This window comes from Notolepis coatsorum, assembly GCF_963971535.1.
Source record: "Notolepis coatsorum genome assembly, chromosome: 7".
Taxonomy (NCBI): domain Eukaryota; kingdom Metazoa; phylum Chordata; class Actinopteri; order Aulopiformes; family Paralepididae; genus Notolepis; species Notolepis coatsorum.
Window position 1 is genome coordinate 32,903,583 of NC_140171.1, and position 18,835 is coordinate 32,922,417.

At 44.9% G+C, this 18,835-nt stretch overlaps 1 protein-coding gene across 1 annotated transcript; it reads right to left on the reverse strand.

Annotated features, from left to right (window-relative positions):
- Positions 1-3,390: 3,390 nt before the first annotated feature.
- Positions 3,391-18,813, reverse strand: sgsh (N-sulfoglucosamine sulfohydrolase (sulfamidase)). The gene is made up of 9 exons (XM_084317834.1): positions 18,673-18,813; positions 16,673-16,833; positions 15,858-15,963; positions 14,369-14,757; positions 13,499-13,580; positions 8,846-9,049; positions 6,678-6,844; positions 5,615-5,832; positions 3,391-4,620 (listed from the first exon to the last, which is right to left on the reverse strand). The coding sequence occupies exons 1-9, from the start codon at positions 18,761-18,763 to the stop codon at positions 4,437-4,439; spliced, it is 1,602 nt and encodes a 533-aa protein (XP_084173960.1). The 5' UTR covers positions 18,764-18,813; the 3' UTR covers positions 3,391-4,436.
- Between the last annotated feature and the right edge of the window lie 22 nt (positions 18,814-18,835).

Consider the following 18,835-nt stretch of genomic DNA (forward strand, 5'->3'; position numbering starts at 1 on the left):
TTCGAATGTCTAAATAGTAAATACTACAGTACTTGAATTGCGTATAATCACATTTACTCTCTATTGGAGGCAGTTATGTGGTAGAAAAAAAGTTCATATCTGGTTTGTTATTTTCTTGAAGAAGATTATACAAAACATCTTAAATACAACATACCTCCTTATTCAAATCTGACATAAACAGGAAAAAAGAAACATCGCTATTGAGTTAACCGAAGCTGTGGGTGTTCCATAGCTTAATCTTCTTTAAATATTCCAGTACACCGGTCTCGACTCCCGGAGTCAGCATTGCCCTGCGGCTTGGGCCGGTCGTCATACTAACTCGTTTGGCTGAGTTAGGGGGAGGGAAGTCGTGGGTGGTAATCTGGCGTTGTGGACAGCGACGCCTACAGGTCAGGTCTGGGCGCCTGCTCAGCGAAAGGCAGGAAATGGTGAAGGCAGCGTGACCTCCCACGCGTTACGCTTCACCAATGAGAGTCCTCGCTGCCAGGTGGAAAAAGAGCCACTGGCTGTCTCCACATGTGTCGGAGGAAGCGTATGGTAGACTTCAGGGTTCCCTTGTACCGACCAGTAGGGGGAACATGCACACAACAACCATGTACGGAAGTGGGGGGGGGGGGGGGGGGGGGGGGGGGGGGGGGGAATTGGATTAACGACTAAATTGGAATGGGGAGAAAAATAGAAAATCAGGCGGAGAAAAAGAGGATTAAAAAAATATATATATATATATATATATATTCCAGTACACAACCTCACATCCTCTGAGAAAAGGACAAATCCAAACTCATTAACTCAATATCTGGCAAACTACATGAATTTGTGACTATTTAACAGTTTGGGACATTGTTACGTTTGGTTTTCTTGTGTTGTTTCCTGTTACATTCTGCTCCTCTTGCCAGGTCACAGACTACCTCTCCTGTTCTCCCCTGCTCCCTGCAACATTCTGCTCCTCTTGCCAGGTCACAGACTACCTCTCCTGTTCTCCCCTGCTCCCTGCAACATTCTGCTCCTCTTGCCAGGTCACAGACTACCTCTCCTGTTCTCCCCTGCTCCCTGCAACATTCTGCTCCTCTTGCCAGGTCACAGACTACCTCTCCTGTTCTCCCCTGCTCCCTGCAACATTCTGCTCCTCTTGCCAGGTCACAGACTACCTCTCCTGTTCTCCCCTGCTCCCTGCAACATTCTGCTCCTCTTGCCAGGTCACAGACTACCTCTCCTGTTCTCCCCTGCTCCCTGCAACATTCTGCTCCTCTTGCCAGGTCACAGACTACCTCTCCTGTTCTCCCCTGCTCCCTGTAACATTCTGCTCCTCTTGCCAGGTCACAGACTGGGGTCCTGTTCTCCCCTGCTTCCTGTAACATTCTGCTCCTCTTGCCAGGTTACAGACTACCTCTCCTGTTCTCCCCTGCTCCCTGCAACATTCTGCTGCTCTTGCCAGGTCACAGACTACCTCTCCTGTTCTCCCCTGCTCCCTGCAACATTCTGCTCCTCTTGCCAGGTCACAGACTGGGGTCTTAAGGTTAGAGTTTGTCTTAGAGCATGGCGATAGAACGCCAGCCCTGATTCCAAACTCTAACCTTAACCAACTGCGAAAGAGTCGCCTAAGCTTAACCAGTTCATAAACTAGGCGTTAGGTCGTTTGCAGGCTGTTCGACACGGAAATGGGCTAAGACACTGCTCGTCATGCGATTGGGCGCACATGTCACATGACCAGAAACGTGCGTGGCCAATCAGAGCGCAAAACGGAAACGCGGAAGGACAACTTGCTTGTGGGAAGTATAGACGCGTCCTGCGTTCCCCTGCTCTGCGACTCCCCTTGTCATGGACATTTGCCCCCCAGCTCTCTGTGTTCCTTCTCTCGCTCTCTCTCGCTCTCCCGTTCAAGTTCCCCTGTTAGTTTAGTGTTTTCATGTATGTTATGTTATGTTCCCCGGTCTAGTTTAGTTTTTTTTTCTCCATGTTTCATGTTTTCTTTTGTTTTGGTGTAGAGTAGCCTATGTTTCTGTTTAGTCTAGTTGTTTTTCTTCTTTTTTAATCTTGTTCTCTTGTCTTGCCCCAGTTCTTTGTATTGTGTTTCTGGTCTTGTGCCATTGTTGTAGTTAGGGTAACATGTAAGAGAAAATTATAAACACAATGGATAAATACATTATACTGTTATTTATTTTGACATAATATTGATATTTGTTAAGACTCCTGGTGTGGTGTGGCTGGGTAGTATACAGGTCTAAGTACTCACCTGCCACCGCAGAGACCTGGGATCAATTCCTGGTCATCCTTATGAACACAATATTGGTTTGTGTGTTCGCGGGTGGGGTATGAGTCCTGGTTGTTGCACCAGTGACTCCTACTGGTCGGTCAGGGCAGCTGTTCATCAGGGAGGGGATCTGGGGGAGAGCTCCACGTGCATTACGTTCTCCCAGTGAAACTCTTAGCTGGTGAAAAAGAAGCGTCTGGCGGCTCCACATCCTCAAAGGAGGCATGAGGTAGTCTACACCCTCCCCAGACTGACAGTAGGGCAGCATGAGGTAGTCTACACCCTCCCCAGACCGACAGTAGGGCAGCATGAGGTAGTCTACAGCCTTCCCAGACTGACAGTAGGGCAGCATGAGGTAGTCTACACCCTCCCCAGACCGACAGTAGGGCAGCATGAGGTAGTCTACACCCTCCCCAGACCGACAGTAGGGCAGCATGAGGTAGTCTACACCCTCCCCAGACCGACAGTAGGGGAGCATGTGGTAGTCTACACCCTCCCCAGACCGACAGTAGGGGAGCATGTGGTAGTCTACACCCTCCCCAGACTGACAGTAGGGCAGCATGAGGTAGTTTACACCCTCCCCAGACCGACAGTAGGCCAGCATGAGGTAGTCTACACCCTCCCCAGACCGACAGTAGGGCAGCATGAGGTAGTCTACAGCCTCCCCAGACCGACAGTAGGGGAGCATGAGGTAGTCTACACCCTCCCCAGACCGACAGTAGGGGAGCATGAGGTAGTCTACACCCTCCCCAGACTGACAGTAGGGCAGCATGAGGTAGTCTACACCCTCCCCAGACTGACAGTAGGGCAGCATGAGGTAGTCTACACCCTCCCCAGACTGACAGTAGGGCAGCATGAGGTAGTCTACACCCTCCCCAGACCGACAGTAGGGCAGCATGAGATAGTCTACAGCCTTCCCAGACTGACAGTAGGGCAGCGCAACAAACCGGAGGGAATTGGCATAACAACAAAATGTGGGAATGGGAGAGAAGGCGAAAAGGCAAAAAAGGACTCCTGATATGGTTTGTATTATCATTACTGATAATTAACTTATTAGTAACTAACATTCCACACAGTCGAATAAAAAGCATTTTTTTTATTTATTCTTTTTATTTATTTTCACAATATCTATTCTCCATACTTTCGTTCTCATACGTAGAAAAGCAATTTTGCAATGTAAACAAAATGTTGAAAAAAAGGGGGGGGGGGGGAGGGCATAACAAACAACGGTTAATAATTTCCTGGTCAATCGGAGCTCCCCTCTCCACCTGTATTGCAGTGACCCAGGTGTCTGAAACCACCTGAAGGACATGTCCCCACTGTAGACCAGCTCCTCCTGTGTCTCAAAGAGGAATGTCACCAGTTTTAAGAATTCACATGTCAATCCTGTGTCCCAAGACAGTTCAGTCAACATGCTCCACGTTTGACATTTCAGGCACGTATCCAGAGCAGCTTACAAGAAATACAACAACCACTCTCCCTCCTAAAGATAGCCCTTGACTTTGTTACGTCACCTGGATGGAAAAACTGGGACTATAGACGATGAATCAGTCGCTGACTTTATGGGCCCATATCATGTGTGAGCCATTACACCCAAATTAAGTATAAATTCTGGTTCTCCAGACAAGTCTGCAACATTAGAATACAACCCTCATTTGGGTGTGAGAAGAGCTCAACAATGTATGGGCTCACAAAGTCACTGTGTTTGTGCCAGTGATCATGATACCAAAGTTAAGGTACATCTATGATTAAAATAAATAATGTAGTAGTATCCAAGTCTGCAGATTTCTGCAAACACAATCTATTGCAGTCAGAATCATTCAGTTCACCGTCTGCAAATTGCCATTCTCCTTAATTGGCCCGATATCGATCCTTGGTCTACCGAGCATTTCAGCCAATGTGTATGTGTGTTGTGTGCTGGCGTATGGCAACCTTCGAGCCCACAGAGCCCAAGTTTGGATGCTACACACTGGCGATGGACAAGGCAATTACCACTCTACACTGTAAAGTGCTTTGAGAGTCCAGAAAAGCGCTATATAAATGCAATGATTCATTTATTCATTCCTTCTAGCCCAAAGAGTCCCTGTTCACATTTCACCACAGTTCCAGTAACTATAGCCAGCTGCACGTAACCAGGCCAGTCGAGTTCAGCTTGCCGTGGGTCAACAGATTGAAGTTCCTATGATCAGAGTCCGTTGTAAAGTGGTCGGCAGTGCGGCTCCAGCTTGTCCTCCAGGACGTAGTCTGGTCCACAGACCCAGGGGTCCCCAGTCTCCCACTGCCACTTCTGAAGACTCTGCCTCAGGCTCTCCAGAACATCGCTGTAGGCTCCGTCTAACGCCAGATTCCTCGTTTCCTCGGGGTCCGCCCTGCATTGGGGTTTTTATTTGTGAGTATCTAAACAATTACACGTTGGGAACAATGAAGAAGAACTGAGGTGACCTAACATACTGAGGTGACCTAACATATGAACAAAATAATAGCCCTGCCTTTGGAACCACTGTTGGCCTGAATCCCTCCAGACAGAGCCTTCTCTCCTGTGTCTCCTAGGCTTTCCGCGGTAGTCTGCGTTACTGGTGTTACTGTGTGTTCAGTCACCCACTGAGTACATTACTTGCCCACCTCCCCCACCAGTTTTATTTTTTAAGAAATAAAACCCATTTAGTTCATTTCCGCATCATTCATCAAACAAAAATAACTTGAATTTGTAAAATACTAAGCGTGTTATCAATACTTAGTCAGACAACATTATAAAGTGAACGTGTCTGTGTGGACAGCAGATCTATTTTATACAGAGTAGCTTAAGTTTCACTTTCACTGAGAGTAGATTTAACTTCACGTGGAGGAGAAAAGGAGGCTCTAGAGACGACACGGCGTCAATGATGGCAAAGGATTTGGAAATATTTTGGATTAAACCCTGTAGCTGATCGGCTGGAGAGGCACTCAAGAGGACCAGTCCACACCAGCAACAGTATGTTCGCGCGATGTGCTAAATAAGGCTCCAGCTACATTGATCCATCAACGAATGGATAGAAAATTGACAGAAGGCATTACTGTCCGTTGGTTTATTTTCAAATTAGAACATACCGTCAACTCTGTCTGTCCAACAAATGGATACTAGTCATTGAAAATGAATTACAAACAGACGTACTGTAGACGGACAGACACAGTGGATCAATGTAGCCGGCCGCATAACGTTAAAGATGAAAGTAAGCACTCGGTTATTGAGCGTCATTTTGTAAAAATGTCCGGTGTCACCGGTAACCCTAGTGTTCCGCTCCAACTACCTACTGTCTACATGAAGAAAGGAAACACGGGGAGTGGATTGTCCAAGAGCTGTATACATTTGAGAGTTATCCAGACCTGGTGTCGTACAGCTCCCAGCGGTCCCTGTAGTAATACTGCTCCAGGGCCTTGAACCAGTGCGTGGGTTGACCCGAGTGGGTGCGGTTCAGCAGGTCCTGGAAGGTTGGCGAGACGTACAGGTCCTGGTCGATGGGGAAGGGCATGCGGTAGTGCAGGTTGTGGAGGAGGTGGTACAGCCCCTGGCGGACAGAGCGGATCGGGTAGTACATGGTCACCTGGAACAGAGAGGAAAGACGCGTTACCACCAACGTTTCAAAGCCAAGTCGAAGCCTTGTAATAGTTGCGTCGTACATTACTCATTAAGTTTAGTTTAGTTTGTTAATTAATTCATCAATTAATTCATCAATCAGTTTTATTCTGGCTTCATTGCCAATTCATATACAGTTTATGGTAGTTCTCGACATAAGAAGAGAGATCCATGACCATGAGGCAGATTAAAACCCAAGACATCACCAATACATACAGTAACGTGCTATGCCACAAGGACGCTCAGGACATATGACATTATTATCACAACACAGTATTTACACCCTCATACTCTTTACTTTATACTTATACTTTATTATTTTGTTGCTCTTTTAGGCTTTAGGTTTTTAATACACTGCTGTATGATTGTTGGTGGGTTTGAGTGCTGCTGGCTGAGTGCTTGTTTTGTATTGAGGCTGCTGACAGAAAGCCACTTTCAGCCGGGGATCAATGAAGTATTTATCGTGTTTCATCTCTTATCTACAGGCCAGAATGTCTGGACTTTCTTTTCTTTTTACATTTTCTGCATCACTTCTATAAAAAAAGGAGAAAGAAAACAAATGAATTCTAGGAGTTAGTTCTACTAGGTTATTAGTAATTTTAGAATATGATACGATACATTTTGTTCTTTTACCATGGAAATTCTTTATGCGAGGTGAGCGTACAAATAACACAAAGCATACACACATTACTCAAAGACACAAAAGACCAATATTCAATAATCCTATCTGCTATCCTGACCACAGACTATCCTGTTTAGGTCTACAAAGAAGACCACAGACTATCCTATTGGACTACAAAGAAGACCACAGACCTCGTGGAGAGACTGGCTGCCATAGACAGAGTGCCAGCTACCAGGCTCAGTCACCAGGGCAGGTAGTAAGGAGCGGCCGGTGAGCTGGACCGGTGCCTTAGGATTACCAGGGAGCCGGTAGGACGGGTAGGGAACAGAGAACCAATCCAGAATAGTGGGAGAGATATCTGGAGAGAGAGAGAGAGAGAGACAATCACTAATACTGCCATACAATGTTAATGTCGTCAGCTTGTGACTGCAACTTGTTCTTGTTCGCGGACGACTCAGCCCTGCTGGTCTCTGACAAGAGCAAGTTACAGGTTGAAAAAACCATCAGCTCAGAACTCGGCAGAATCTGCACCTGGCTCGCTGATAACAAACTATCATTACACCTGGGTAAAACAGAGTCCATTCTCTTCGGATCAAATAACAAACTCAGCAAGGCAGACGGCTTCTCAGTTACAGTGGGTGACAATATTGTCACAAGGAAAGATGAAATTACATACCTGGGTTCCATCCTAGAGGCAAATCTTTCCTGTGACAAAATGGCAAACAATGTAATAAAAAAAGTCAAACCAATGAACTAGATTCTTGTACCGGATCTCCTCTCTGGTAAACAAGAATACCCTGAAGACTCTGGCAGGAGCACTCATTCAAGGGTACTACGACTATGCTTGCACCTCATGGTACCAAAGCACCTCAAAGGCGCTAAAAACAAGATTACAAACATCACAAAACAAACTGGTCAGACTACTACTTGACCGTACTCCTAGAACCCACCTCACCCCTGCTCACTTTGACTACCTAGGATGGCTTAGAGTAGATGACAGAGTACAGCAATGGGCCTGGTCTACAAGATACACTACACCACACAGGTACCCATGTACATGTCGAAATACTTCCCAAAGGTCAGTGAATACCACGCCCACAACACCAGAGGGAGTTCCACAAATCATGTTAAACCCAGATTCGGCACAAACAAGGGACTAAACACATTTTGCAATTATGCCACAACAATGTGGAACGCCCTACCCACAGCCATAACAGTACTGTATATTTGCATATCGTATATGTCACAAATGTTACAGTACTATATACCTGTATGTCATGTATGTCCCCATGCCATAAATGTCATGTATGTTGTGTATGTCATAAATGTCACTATGAATTGAAAATGGGGGACCCTGATGTAAACAAGACAAACGTCTTTCTCTTGTCTGCATCCCCTTGACAATTGTGTGTATTGAGCCATACTGTATTGTAACCATTCTGCAACCTGTTAAATAAAGTTCTCATTCATTCATTCATTCAATATGCTCCAGTTGTAGCAGCACGAAGTCTCCCCCTTGTGGCCCCTCAGGAGTCAGCACTGATTCAACAGTACTAACATCTGTCCCTTAGTCCTGCCATTCTCTTTCATTATGCATCCTCACATCCTTACATTTAGTAATTTAGCTGACGCTCTTATCCAAAGCGCTGTCTTGGAAAATATTATCTATGTCCATCTGTGTTAAATACAATATTCTCTGTACAGGCTTGACTAGTTAACAATAGTTCAACTAGTATAATGCTCAAGACACTAGGCGACAGTCTGACAGTGTTCTTATAACAACGGCCAAGGTTTAAGAGATATGACATTTGGCCTGGACTCCAGTTCTTGTGTGAAGACAAATTTAGACCCATCTTTTGTTTTCATTTTCTCACTAGGGCATTTTTGTTTACCTTTGTTGTCAGATCTGTTATTAAGTTGGCATCTTATGTACGTGTCATGTCAATTATGTATTTATTGTAAGTCTGATCAGAGCTCTGTCTCACTTTCTGGTCAGACGTTCGTGTGTCTGATTGTAAACTGAGCTCTGTGGCCACAGAAATAAACTATGTTCTATATTTTTATATATACAAATTGACTCGTCTGAATTTCTACAGCTTCACTCTTTGGCTCATTTAAAATATTCCCCAAACGACTTGGGTACAACTCTGGATGGGTACAACTCTGGCAGCTAAGTAACAATGTTCGTCAAACAGTGTTGAACTTGGGTGCTACAGTCTCGAGTGCATAGTAGTAAAGACATATTCGCATAGTAGGTACCGGTAGTAATATAGGCAAGGAAGACTATTTAGTAACAAAGTGCATGATAATGAAAGACTCTCTCTCTCTCAATCCCTCCATCCTTCCATCTCTCTCTCACCCAGCAGACTGACGTAGGCCTGGCTGGTGTCTCCCCAGCGTTCCCGGTGTTCCGGAGACGACACCAGCATGGGCTCTGCGGTGCCGGAGCGGTACAGGTTGGTTCTGCCATTAGGGAAGGGGATGCCGTTATCCGAGCTGTAGATGACCAAGGTGTCATTGTCATAACCAGCCTCCCTCAGCTCCTGAAGAACCAGGCCGATACCTGCAGCATGAGACGGTTCAGTGTCAAGTATTGTGTCTTTCTCGTTGGACTGGCAGCATGGTTCACACTATTGATTGATTGAAAACTTTATTAACCGATTGCAGAATGGGTACAATACAGTACAGCTCAATACACACAATTGTTAAGGGGATGCAGACCAGAGAAAGACTTTCGTCTTGTTTACATCAGGGTCCCCCATTTTCAATTCATCAGGACATATATGACATACATGACATACAGATAGACAGTACTGCTACATCTATACATTTATGACATACCAGATTTGCAAATACAGTAGTTTGTGATACAAAAAGAGTCCAGAAAAGGGAGTATATACATTTGACGTAAAAACTGTACATCGGAGGGGGTTGGATGGGGTTGTGTGGGGGGGGGTTGGGTAGGGAGGGGTTGGGGGGGGAAACACTGTACAACTGTACAAGCAAAACTGTACATTGGGATATTGACAACCATACTACTAGGTAATTTACATTGGAGGGGGTTGGGGGGGGGGGGGGGCACTGTACAAACAAGCAAAACTGTACATTGGAATATTGACAAAACCATACTAGGTAAATTACTGTACATTGGAGGGGGTTGGGTTAGGACATTTACAGGGGCCAGTTTCGAATTGCAGTCTCCCGTAGGTGTTCCTTGAGAGTGGTTTTGAAAGTGGGTAGTGCTTCACATTCCTTTACAGCTTACAGCTTACAGCTACTACACTCATCTGTGCGTGAGCCTGTTAGTCTGTGTCTCTACAACGCCGTCCAAATGGATACCAAAGAAAAACACAGGCTTTTAAGGAGTAAAGGATCACAGGTCTGAATCCCGGGCAGGGGAAGTGACTAAGTGACAACCTCGCTCGACAAGTTCAACCAGATCAAAGCACTTAACCCTTAGGCGTGAATACTTTCGGCAGCCCACTTGTCCTTCCGCATTGCTCTGATTGGCCGAGCGCACGCATGCCCATGAGCCACGACGCGCTCCTCAGCCGAGATGCATCCAGCTCAGCCAGGCAGGAATACTGCGCTCTGCTTAACCCAATTTATACAAATGGAAGTATTGATTACGCCGTAACGAATCATTAGAAAAATATAGCGTTAACTGGAATATGTTGTTTCTTTACACATATTGTAACTGAGGGGTACAATTCCCTGACTGTATTGTTAGATATGATATTTAATACCACTACCTCTTGTACTTTAACTTCTGGCCATCCAGTACATGATATAAGTATGATGAACACTTTCCCACCTGATGAAACGAATCCACACAAATGTACAAATCGAAGGTTTAATATAGCAAAAGGTATATACAACGTTCACTTGTTTACACTTATGATTTGAAATATGCACTTGTATGGCAAATGAGTATTCGTAGGTAAATCAACACTGAATGTCCAATCTCTGGTTACGCAGGGAGTAAGTATACAACCTGGATATTTAGGAAACTATAGCGATGGTACTTAAATGATTATAGCTGGATACACTAAGGGGGGGGGGGGGGTTAAGGGGGGGGGGGGGGGTCCCGCTGGTTGTAAGACAGTAGGAGGGGGGGGTTAGAGAAGCCGCTGGCGGTATCCCATCTGGCCGACGGTTTCTTGGGAGAATTCAAAGTCTTGAACACGGTGCCCACAGAACCTCGGTCCGCAGACGAATACAGCTGGACCCTCTGTGGACGGTAGCTGCCGGTCCACAACGGAGAGACGTGAGGCGACCTCACTGGTGTAGAGCGCCGTCTCACCTGGAGTCCTCTCCGGGGGGTAGTTCCAACACTCCGCAGTGTTGGCCTTTATCCATGGAATAATCAAAGCACCCAAAGCATAATCCAAGCCGTGGAAGGCTCGCCGTCGTCCGGGTAGAGTAATCCAATATACAGGTCCAGTCGCCCTGGCCCGGAGCTCCTCGGATGCAAGCACCACTAGGGGTCTGCCCAGCCTGGTTAAGCGTCCAGATAACGTCAGGAACGATGGGGGTACTGATAACTTTAGAACTCTAACCGAACGATGCACCATACATAAATAGACTATTATTAGCTTAATAGAATACGTCCAACTCGACGGTATAGTGCCAAACTATGACCATTCAACTATTAATCTACACGATATCTCAATGCCTATTCTGAAGCCAAGTAGGCCTTACTACACCACACGTGCGTCGTGGGGAGGCTTCACGTCTGTCACTCTGTTGGAGGGTAAAGAACTGGACTAAAAGAAAGTTCTACTTTACTTGCGCCATATATATATGCGCTATGAACAAATAGTACCATTCGTATTTCGCCCGACATATTCCTGCGCGGAACCGGGGCTTGCCACGACATGTTAGGCGGCACGATTGAACTTGGACCTAGGGGTATGGCAACCTGGCGCCAGGTTCTCGTCCAATGGTAGAATGAAACTATTATGGTCTGTTTAGTAGACTAAAGGGATATTCAGTGCATATTGTACAAGGAATATACAGGGGATATCATACGATATACAAATACAATTAAATATATATATATAAATAAATATATATATTCGGTTTAATCTGATCCTTCACAACACATATGTTGGATTATGTAATTGGTTTGTCATGACAAACCAATAAAAAAATCGCATCGCCGGCTTCGCGGCTGCGGCGCGGGTCCACGACCCTCCGTGGTCCGATCGCCAGCGGGGAGAATATGCTGCCGTGAGCGGTGTCCGCTGGACGAAGCCAGAGACGGTCTTATTATGGGGCTTATGCCGAGAAGGCGTAACACAACAGTGAACACATAGTTAAGTACGACTGACAGATGCATTGCACTATGTGTTCACTGTTGTATTACGCCTTCTCGGCATAAGCCCCATAATAAGACCGTCTCTGGCTTCGTCCAGCGGACACCAGAGCTCAGCGATGCCGCTCACGGCAGCATATTCTCCCCGCTGGCGATCGGAGCACGGAGGGTCGTGGACCCGCGCCGCAGCCGCGAAGCCGGCGATGCGATTTTTTATTGGTTTGTCATAACAAACCAATTACATAATCCAACATATGTGTAAAGAAACAACATATTCCAGTTAACGGTATATATTTTTTTAATGATTCGTTACGGCGTAATCAATACTTCCATTTGTATAAATTGGGTTAAGCAGAGCGCAGTATTCCTGCCTGGCTGAGCTGGATGCATCTCGGCTGAGGAGCGCGTCGCGGCTCACGCGCGCGCTCGGCCAATCAGAGCAATGCGGAAGGACAAGTGGGCTGCCGAAAGTATTCACGCAACCCTTAGTGGTGCTGGTCGTCAGCTCCCTGGTGTGTGTGACACTTCCATCCTCCACTGCCATTACAAGTGGGTATCATACAGGAGGGAAGACTGTCAAGTTTTAAACTGTGGATACCAAACAGAGAAGGTAAAGATGACTTTGAACTGTTGAACAGTAATCCAGAACTATTGTATTGCACTGTAAACAATTTATTTTATCTATTCTATTCTACTATTTTATTGCACTGCACTATTGCACTATTTTACTCTGTTTATTTTATCTTACTCTTTTTATTATTGTCTATTTAAAACTGAATCAAACCATTAACAATGTGGCCTGTTGGGATGTTAGATCCTAATGTGAAAAACTGTGATTTTATATGTCTGCACTTTATGTGCTCATTTTATGCCTGTCTTTTTTCTGTTGTGAAGCACTTTTGAGCTGTAGTTTCTGTATGAAAGGTGCTATACAAATAAAGTTTATTATTATTATTACTGTGAATTGAGTGTGTGTGTGTGTGTGTGTGCATGCATGCGTGTGTGTGTGTGTGTGTGTGTGTTAGCAGGTGAATTCTACACATCTGACTGATATCATAATGATATTTTTTATATTATATCCATAATCATTTATACATTGCGTTTCATGCCTTTTTTCATGCATTTAGTTTATTTTGCATATGCTTAGTAAAAAGTAACTTCTCTCACAGGAAGGTTAAAAGGTCTGTGAGTTCCCATACAATGTGATAGCCAGGCCTTAGTTTGAAAACTGGTCAACTTAGTTTATTGCACCAACGATTGCTATCTTGAGGAACATCTGACATCCTGCTATCTTCTTATCTTAAATGTCAAAACATCTTGTTGACTTATGTATCCCCCTCTTTTCTTTGTGTACGGAGACTAAATGATTTCACTCTGGGCCTTGTCTCCCACTTCTCACTAACCATTTCTCCCTTCCTCATCTCACTCGCTCTTTCTTCCTTTAAGCTTTGTTAGACTTAATCTTGATAGAACTAACTATCTTTTGACTAGTGTTTTAGTATTTTTGTATGGATCCATACTTGTAATAAATCATATTGAACTTTAGAAATTGTTTCCTGGTTTCAGACAGAAATTAAATATTATTTGTTTAATATAAATTACGTCAGGGATATACAATATTCATCATTACAGTGCGTGTGTGTGTGTGTGTTGTATATATGCATGTTTTCTAGGTCTGATCTACACGTTACCTACCTTGGTCCAGCCTGCTAACGGTGGTGTATTGGGCAGCCAGGTCGGCCCGTGCTACAGGTGTGTCAGGTACAAAGTGGGGCACCTGAAAAACAGATGCAGGACAAAACACATGTCGTAAGTAACGTGGAAAAAATAACCATATCTATCTGTACCGTACTGGTCTTGGGTATTATTGCTATTCTTTTTTAGGCATTCCAAGCTATCAAAAAGCTTTACCGTTTTAGATTCTTACATTACATTGGGATCTCAGGTTTTTGACTGTGGGAATTTTTACTGAGCATTTTATAAAATTGTGTGTGCAGTGCACTTGCGTGTATGCATGAAGATTTCAGTTAAAAAGATCTACAGTGTAATGAAATTACATTATCTGAAATAAAAAATAAAAGCTCTAACCCTAACTAACCTTACTGTCATGCACTTAATGTCCTAATAAACTAACCTACACTGTAGCACTCAACACTTTGATGAACATTGTTACTCAACTGATAGAGTTGTGCCCTTCCTGATGACTTGTCGTACAGAACTTGTAAGTCGCTTTGGATAAAAGCGTCAGCTAAATGACTAAATGTAAATGTAATGTGAAATATGACATCATTCAACAAAGAAATGTTTTAGAACACATATCAAATTTGAAGTATTGGAATCAGCATCAGAACAATGAACATGCTGCTATGATGACACCCGGATTTCCCCCAAGGGGATTAATAAAGGAACACTTGACTTGACATTAGCAACACCAGTGATGAGGAAAGAAACCCAACCTGAAATTAAATTATGTGGAGACGTGAACTGTGATCAGAGCTGTAATTCCGTCATAAATGTAACGCAAACAGGAATCTTGTGATTCCCCTATTATTTTTTGTCACTGACCTTGACCTGCTCAGGTGTGTAGTATTCAGGTGTCCAGTCGGGAATTCTACCCATTCCCATCTCGCCATTCCCAAACTTCTCGCAGAAGGCTCCGTACTGGGGCTGGGAATGCCCGCATCGGTGCGTGTCGTGAAACGCCACATAGAGGAAAAACGGTCTCTCCTCCTCTTCTCCTCCTCCTCCGTTCTCCCCTTTTCTCTCCTCCCCCTCCTTCGCCTTCCTTCTTCGCTCAGTTGCTTCCTCCTTATGAGTCTGGAAAAACTTCCGGACCAGGAGTTTGATCCGAGTGATATTCCGGCCCACCTGGAGGACCGAGTTGTTCTCCTCTGTGTAGGCGAAGTCAAAAGGATATACAGACCCTGGCCCGACGTGCTTTTTACCAATTATACCTGTAAAAGAGAGAGAGGGGGAGGGGGGGCTGTTATTGCAAAACTGTTCGTATACCACACAAAATACCAAGAGAGTGAGTTAACCATGTTAACCATGTGTGCAGAACTGAGAAGTAGGAAGGTCATCTTTGATAATCAGTGAGGTTACTTGGTAAGTTACCTGTGTGTGTGTGTTGGGTTGGCTCAACAGCAGAGGCATGTTACCTGGCCATTTACATGTACAGTCACTCAGGTCCATAAATATTTGGACATCAACACAATTTTCATCATTTCATCATCTGATTTGGCTCTGTACACCTTAAAAAGGGGGTTGCACGTGTAGAAATGGTTGTATACCCTCAGATTAAAGCAGAAGGTCTGCACTTCTTGATTATTTCATTTCAAGTCCATTGTGGTGGTGTACAGAGACAGAATTGTGAAAGTTGTGTCAATGTCCAAATATTTATGGACCCGACTGTATATACAGTATGTTGGCTTGGCTCAGGAGCAGTAGGTTACTTGGTTATTAACATGTATAATATACAGTATGTTGGCTTGGCTCAGGAGCAGTAGGTTACTTGGTTATTAACATGTATAATATACAGTATGTTGGCTTGGCTCAGGAGCAGTAGGTTACTTGGTTATTTACATGTATAATATACAGTATGTTGGCTTGGCTCAGGAGCAGTAGGTTACTTGGTTATTAACATGTATAATATACAGTATGTTGGCTTGGCTCAGGAGCAGTAGGTTACTTGGTTATTAACATGAATAATATACAGTATGTTGGCTTGGCTCAGGAGCAGTAGGTTACTTGGTTATTAACATGAATAATATACAGTATGTTGGCTTGGCTCAGGAGCAGTAGGTTACTTGGTTGTTAACATGAATAATATACAGTGTGTTGGCTTGGCTCAGGAGCAGTAGGTTACTTGGTTATTAACATGTATAATATACAGTATGTTGGCTTGGCTCAGGAGCAGTAGGTTACTTGGTTATTAACATGAATAATATACAGTATGTTGGCTTGGCTCAGGAGCAGTAGGTTACTTGGTTGTTAACATGAATAATATACAGTGTGTTGGCTTGGCTCAGGAGCAGTAGGTTACTTGTTTATCTACCTGTGTGTATGTTGGCCTGGCTGAGCAGCAGAGGCAGACTTTGTACTCCGTCAAACGAGTTGAAGTGGTGGGTTCCCTGGTGGAGACCATACATGCCATTCTGATGCTGAGAAAACATGGGGAAAAAAAGAACTACTGAAGAAGAAGAAGTCTTTATTTGTCATGCAGATTAACCCACACACATGAGAGATGGGCGACATACAGGAACACACATGCACATGCACTGAGTCGCCGATGAAATGTCTCTCTGCACTTTTCCCATCGCGTCGTCCTTCCCCCAAAGGGTGATCTGTTCTGCATGTTTTTACATTGGGTTTATGTTATTGGGAGGGGAAGCCCTTGCAAGCACAGGGAGAACATGCAAACTCCACACAGAAAGGCCCAGGAGATACCCCACCTGGGTACCTGGCAACGCGGCAACCTGGTCCCCAAGCGGGAATCGAACCCAGGACCTTCTAGCGACAGTGTTAACCACTATACCACCGTGCTGCCGCGTACTGCAGGCTTTCCCCCATTGTAGAGAAATGCCACCGGGAATAATTTGTCTTCTCACTGGGATTAGACATTAAACCAAATCAATGTACCAGATTATTATGTTTTCAAATCCCCTTTTCGGATTTTAGCATTGCATTAATGTAGTAGGCCCCAACATAAATGTCTGTATTATCACACCTATGGTAATAGGTCTGGTAAGGGTCCTGCTCAAGTGCAAACAGGCCTACTAGGACAGAGGGGAATTCAGCCTTTGTGAAGGGCAGAGAGGGAGCATGCAGTGTAATGATAACACAGTCAACGTATCTGTGTGTGTGTGGTACCTGCGGCAGACCAGTGAGGATGGCAGAGCGGCTGGGGGAGCAGCTGCTGACGGAGGTGAAGGCGTTCTGGAACACCAGGCTCCGCTGGGCCAGGGAGCGGAGGTGGGGGGTCTGGACCACGGTGTTGTTATACACCTCTGTCTCAAAACCTGCATCATCGGCTGAGGGAGGCAGAAGAGTGACATTGTGGTGGGAAAGGAGTGACATTGTTGTGTGTTTATTAGATTAGATTCAAATGTATTGTCATTATACAGCACAAGTACAGTACAACGAAAAGAGGCTTTGCATTCATAAATGCCCCGCCACAGCTCCTTATAAGAGCATGCATAAAAATATAAATGAGTACTACTGTGTGTATCTGTCCGGCGTGAGTAGAGGAGGGTATCTGACGGGCAGACCACAGTACAGTATGTGCGCCTACAGAGCTGTGTGTCGGACAGACTGGTCAGCAACACCGGGGCCCCGCGGGGGACAGTCCTCTCTCCCTTCCTACACCAATGACTTCCACTATCGGTCAGGGTCTGACTCCTGCCACCTTCAGAAGTTTTCTGATGACTCTGCGATATTGGGATGTATTAAAGGATGGTGATGAGGAGGAATACCGGGCACTGGTGGAGGACTTCGTCACATGGTGCAATAAAAACCACCTGTAGCTAAATGTGACGAAGACCAGGGAACTGGTTGTGGATCTGGGGAGGAGGAGGAGTGCACCTATGACCCCAGTTTCCATCAGGGGAGTCGATGTGGACACGGTTGAGGATTACAAATACCTCAGTGTACACATCGGCAATAAATTTAACGGGTCAAAACATGCCGTTCCTCAGAAGGCTGAGATCCTTCAACGTCTGTAGTACAAGGATGTTGAGGATGTTCTATGAGTCGGTGGTGGCGGGCACCTTCTTGTACGCTGTAACCTGCTGGAGCAGCGGACTGAAAGCGGGGGACGCAAACAGGCTGGCTAAGCTGGTCAGGAAGGCCAGTAACGTGGTAGGGGTGGGGCTGGACTCTCTAGCGGTGGTGGCTGAGCTGAGGAGCCTTGCTAAGCTCCATGCCATTAGGGACAACCCCTCCCACCCGCTACACACAGACTTGACTGACAGAAGGAGCACGTTCAGTGTTAGACTAATAAGACTCCCGAGATGTAGCACTGAACAGCACAGGAAGTCCTTCATTCCGACAGCTATCAGACTTTTAAACCCGAACATAGCACAATTTTACACTTACTGTATAGTTCTGTATATTTTTACTGTATATTTTATATTAGAATGTGGAAATGTATATCCCGGACTGTAATTCTTATTCGTGATTTTTGGTTTTGTCTACCTAAATGTTTACTGTTTACTGTGAGCGATTTGTAGTGCCTAATTTCCCTCGGGATGAATAAAGTATAATATTCTATTCTATTCTAGAGATGGGAGAGTGACAGTAAATGACCAAGTATGGTTTCGTCAATATTCCAATGTACAGTTTTCCTTGTACAGTTGTACAGTGTCCCCCACCCACCCCTCCTACCCAACCCCCCACCCCACCCCACCCACCTCCAATGTACAGTCCGCCCCCCCACCCACCCACCCACCCAACACCCCACCCCATCTACCCAACCTCCTCCAATGTACAGTTTCTAATATACTCTCTTTTCTAGACTCTTTTTGTATCACAAACAGTACTGTATTTGCGAATCTGGTATGTCATAAATGTATAGATGTAGCAGTACTGTCTATCTGTATGTCGTGTGTGTCATATATGATGAATTGAAAATGGGGGACCCTGATGTAAACAAGACGAAAGTCTTTCTCTGGTCTGCATCCCCTTAACAATTGTATGTATTGAGCTGTACTGTACTGTACCCATTCTGCAATCTGTTAATAAAGTTTTCAATCAATCAATCAATCACAGACAAAACAACACCATCCAGTTATATGAAGGCACACGCATGATAACTTCATCAATAGTTGTTGTTGAAGCCAAAAGAAGCCAAAAGCGGAGGTCACGTCACTTACCAATTATCAAAAGGACATTTCTTTTCTTTGACTCTGCAATGCAACATGTTCCTAAAATCAGAGACAAAGCTAATGCACGCAGGGTGACCATTATCTCAACTCTCGATTATCTCGTTATCTTCATCCTCAAATCAATGCACTTCTATCTCTTCTTCAAGTTCCT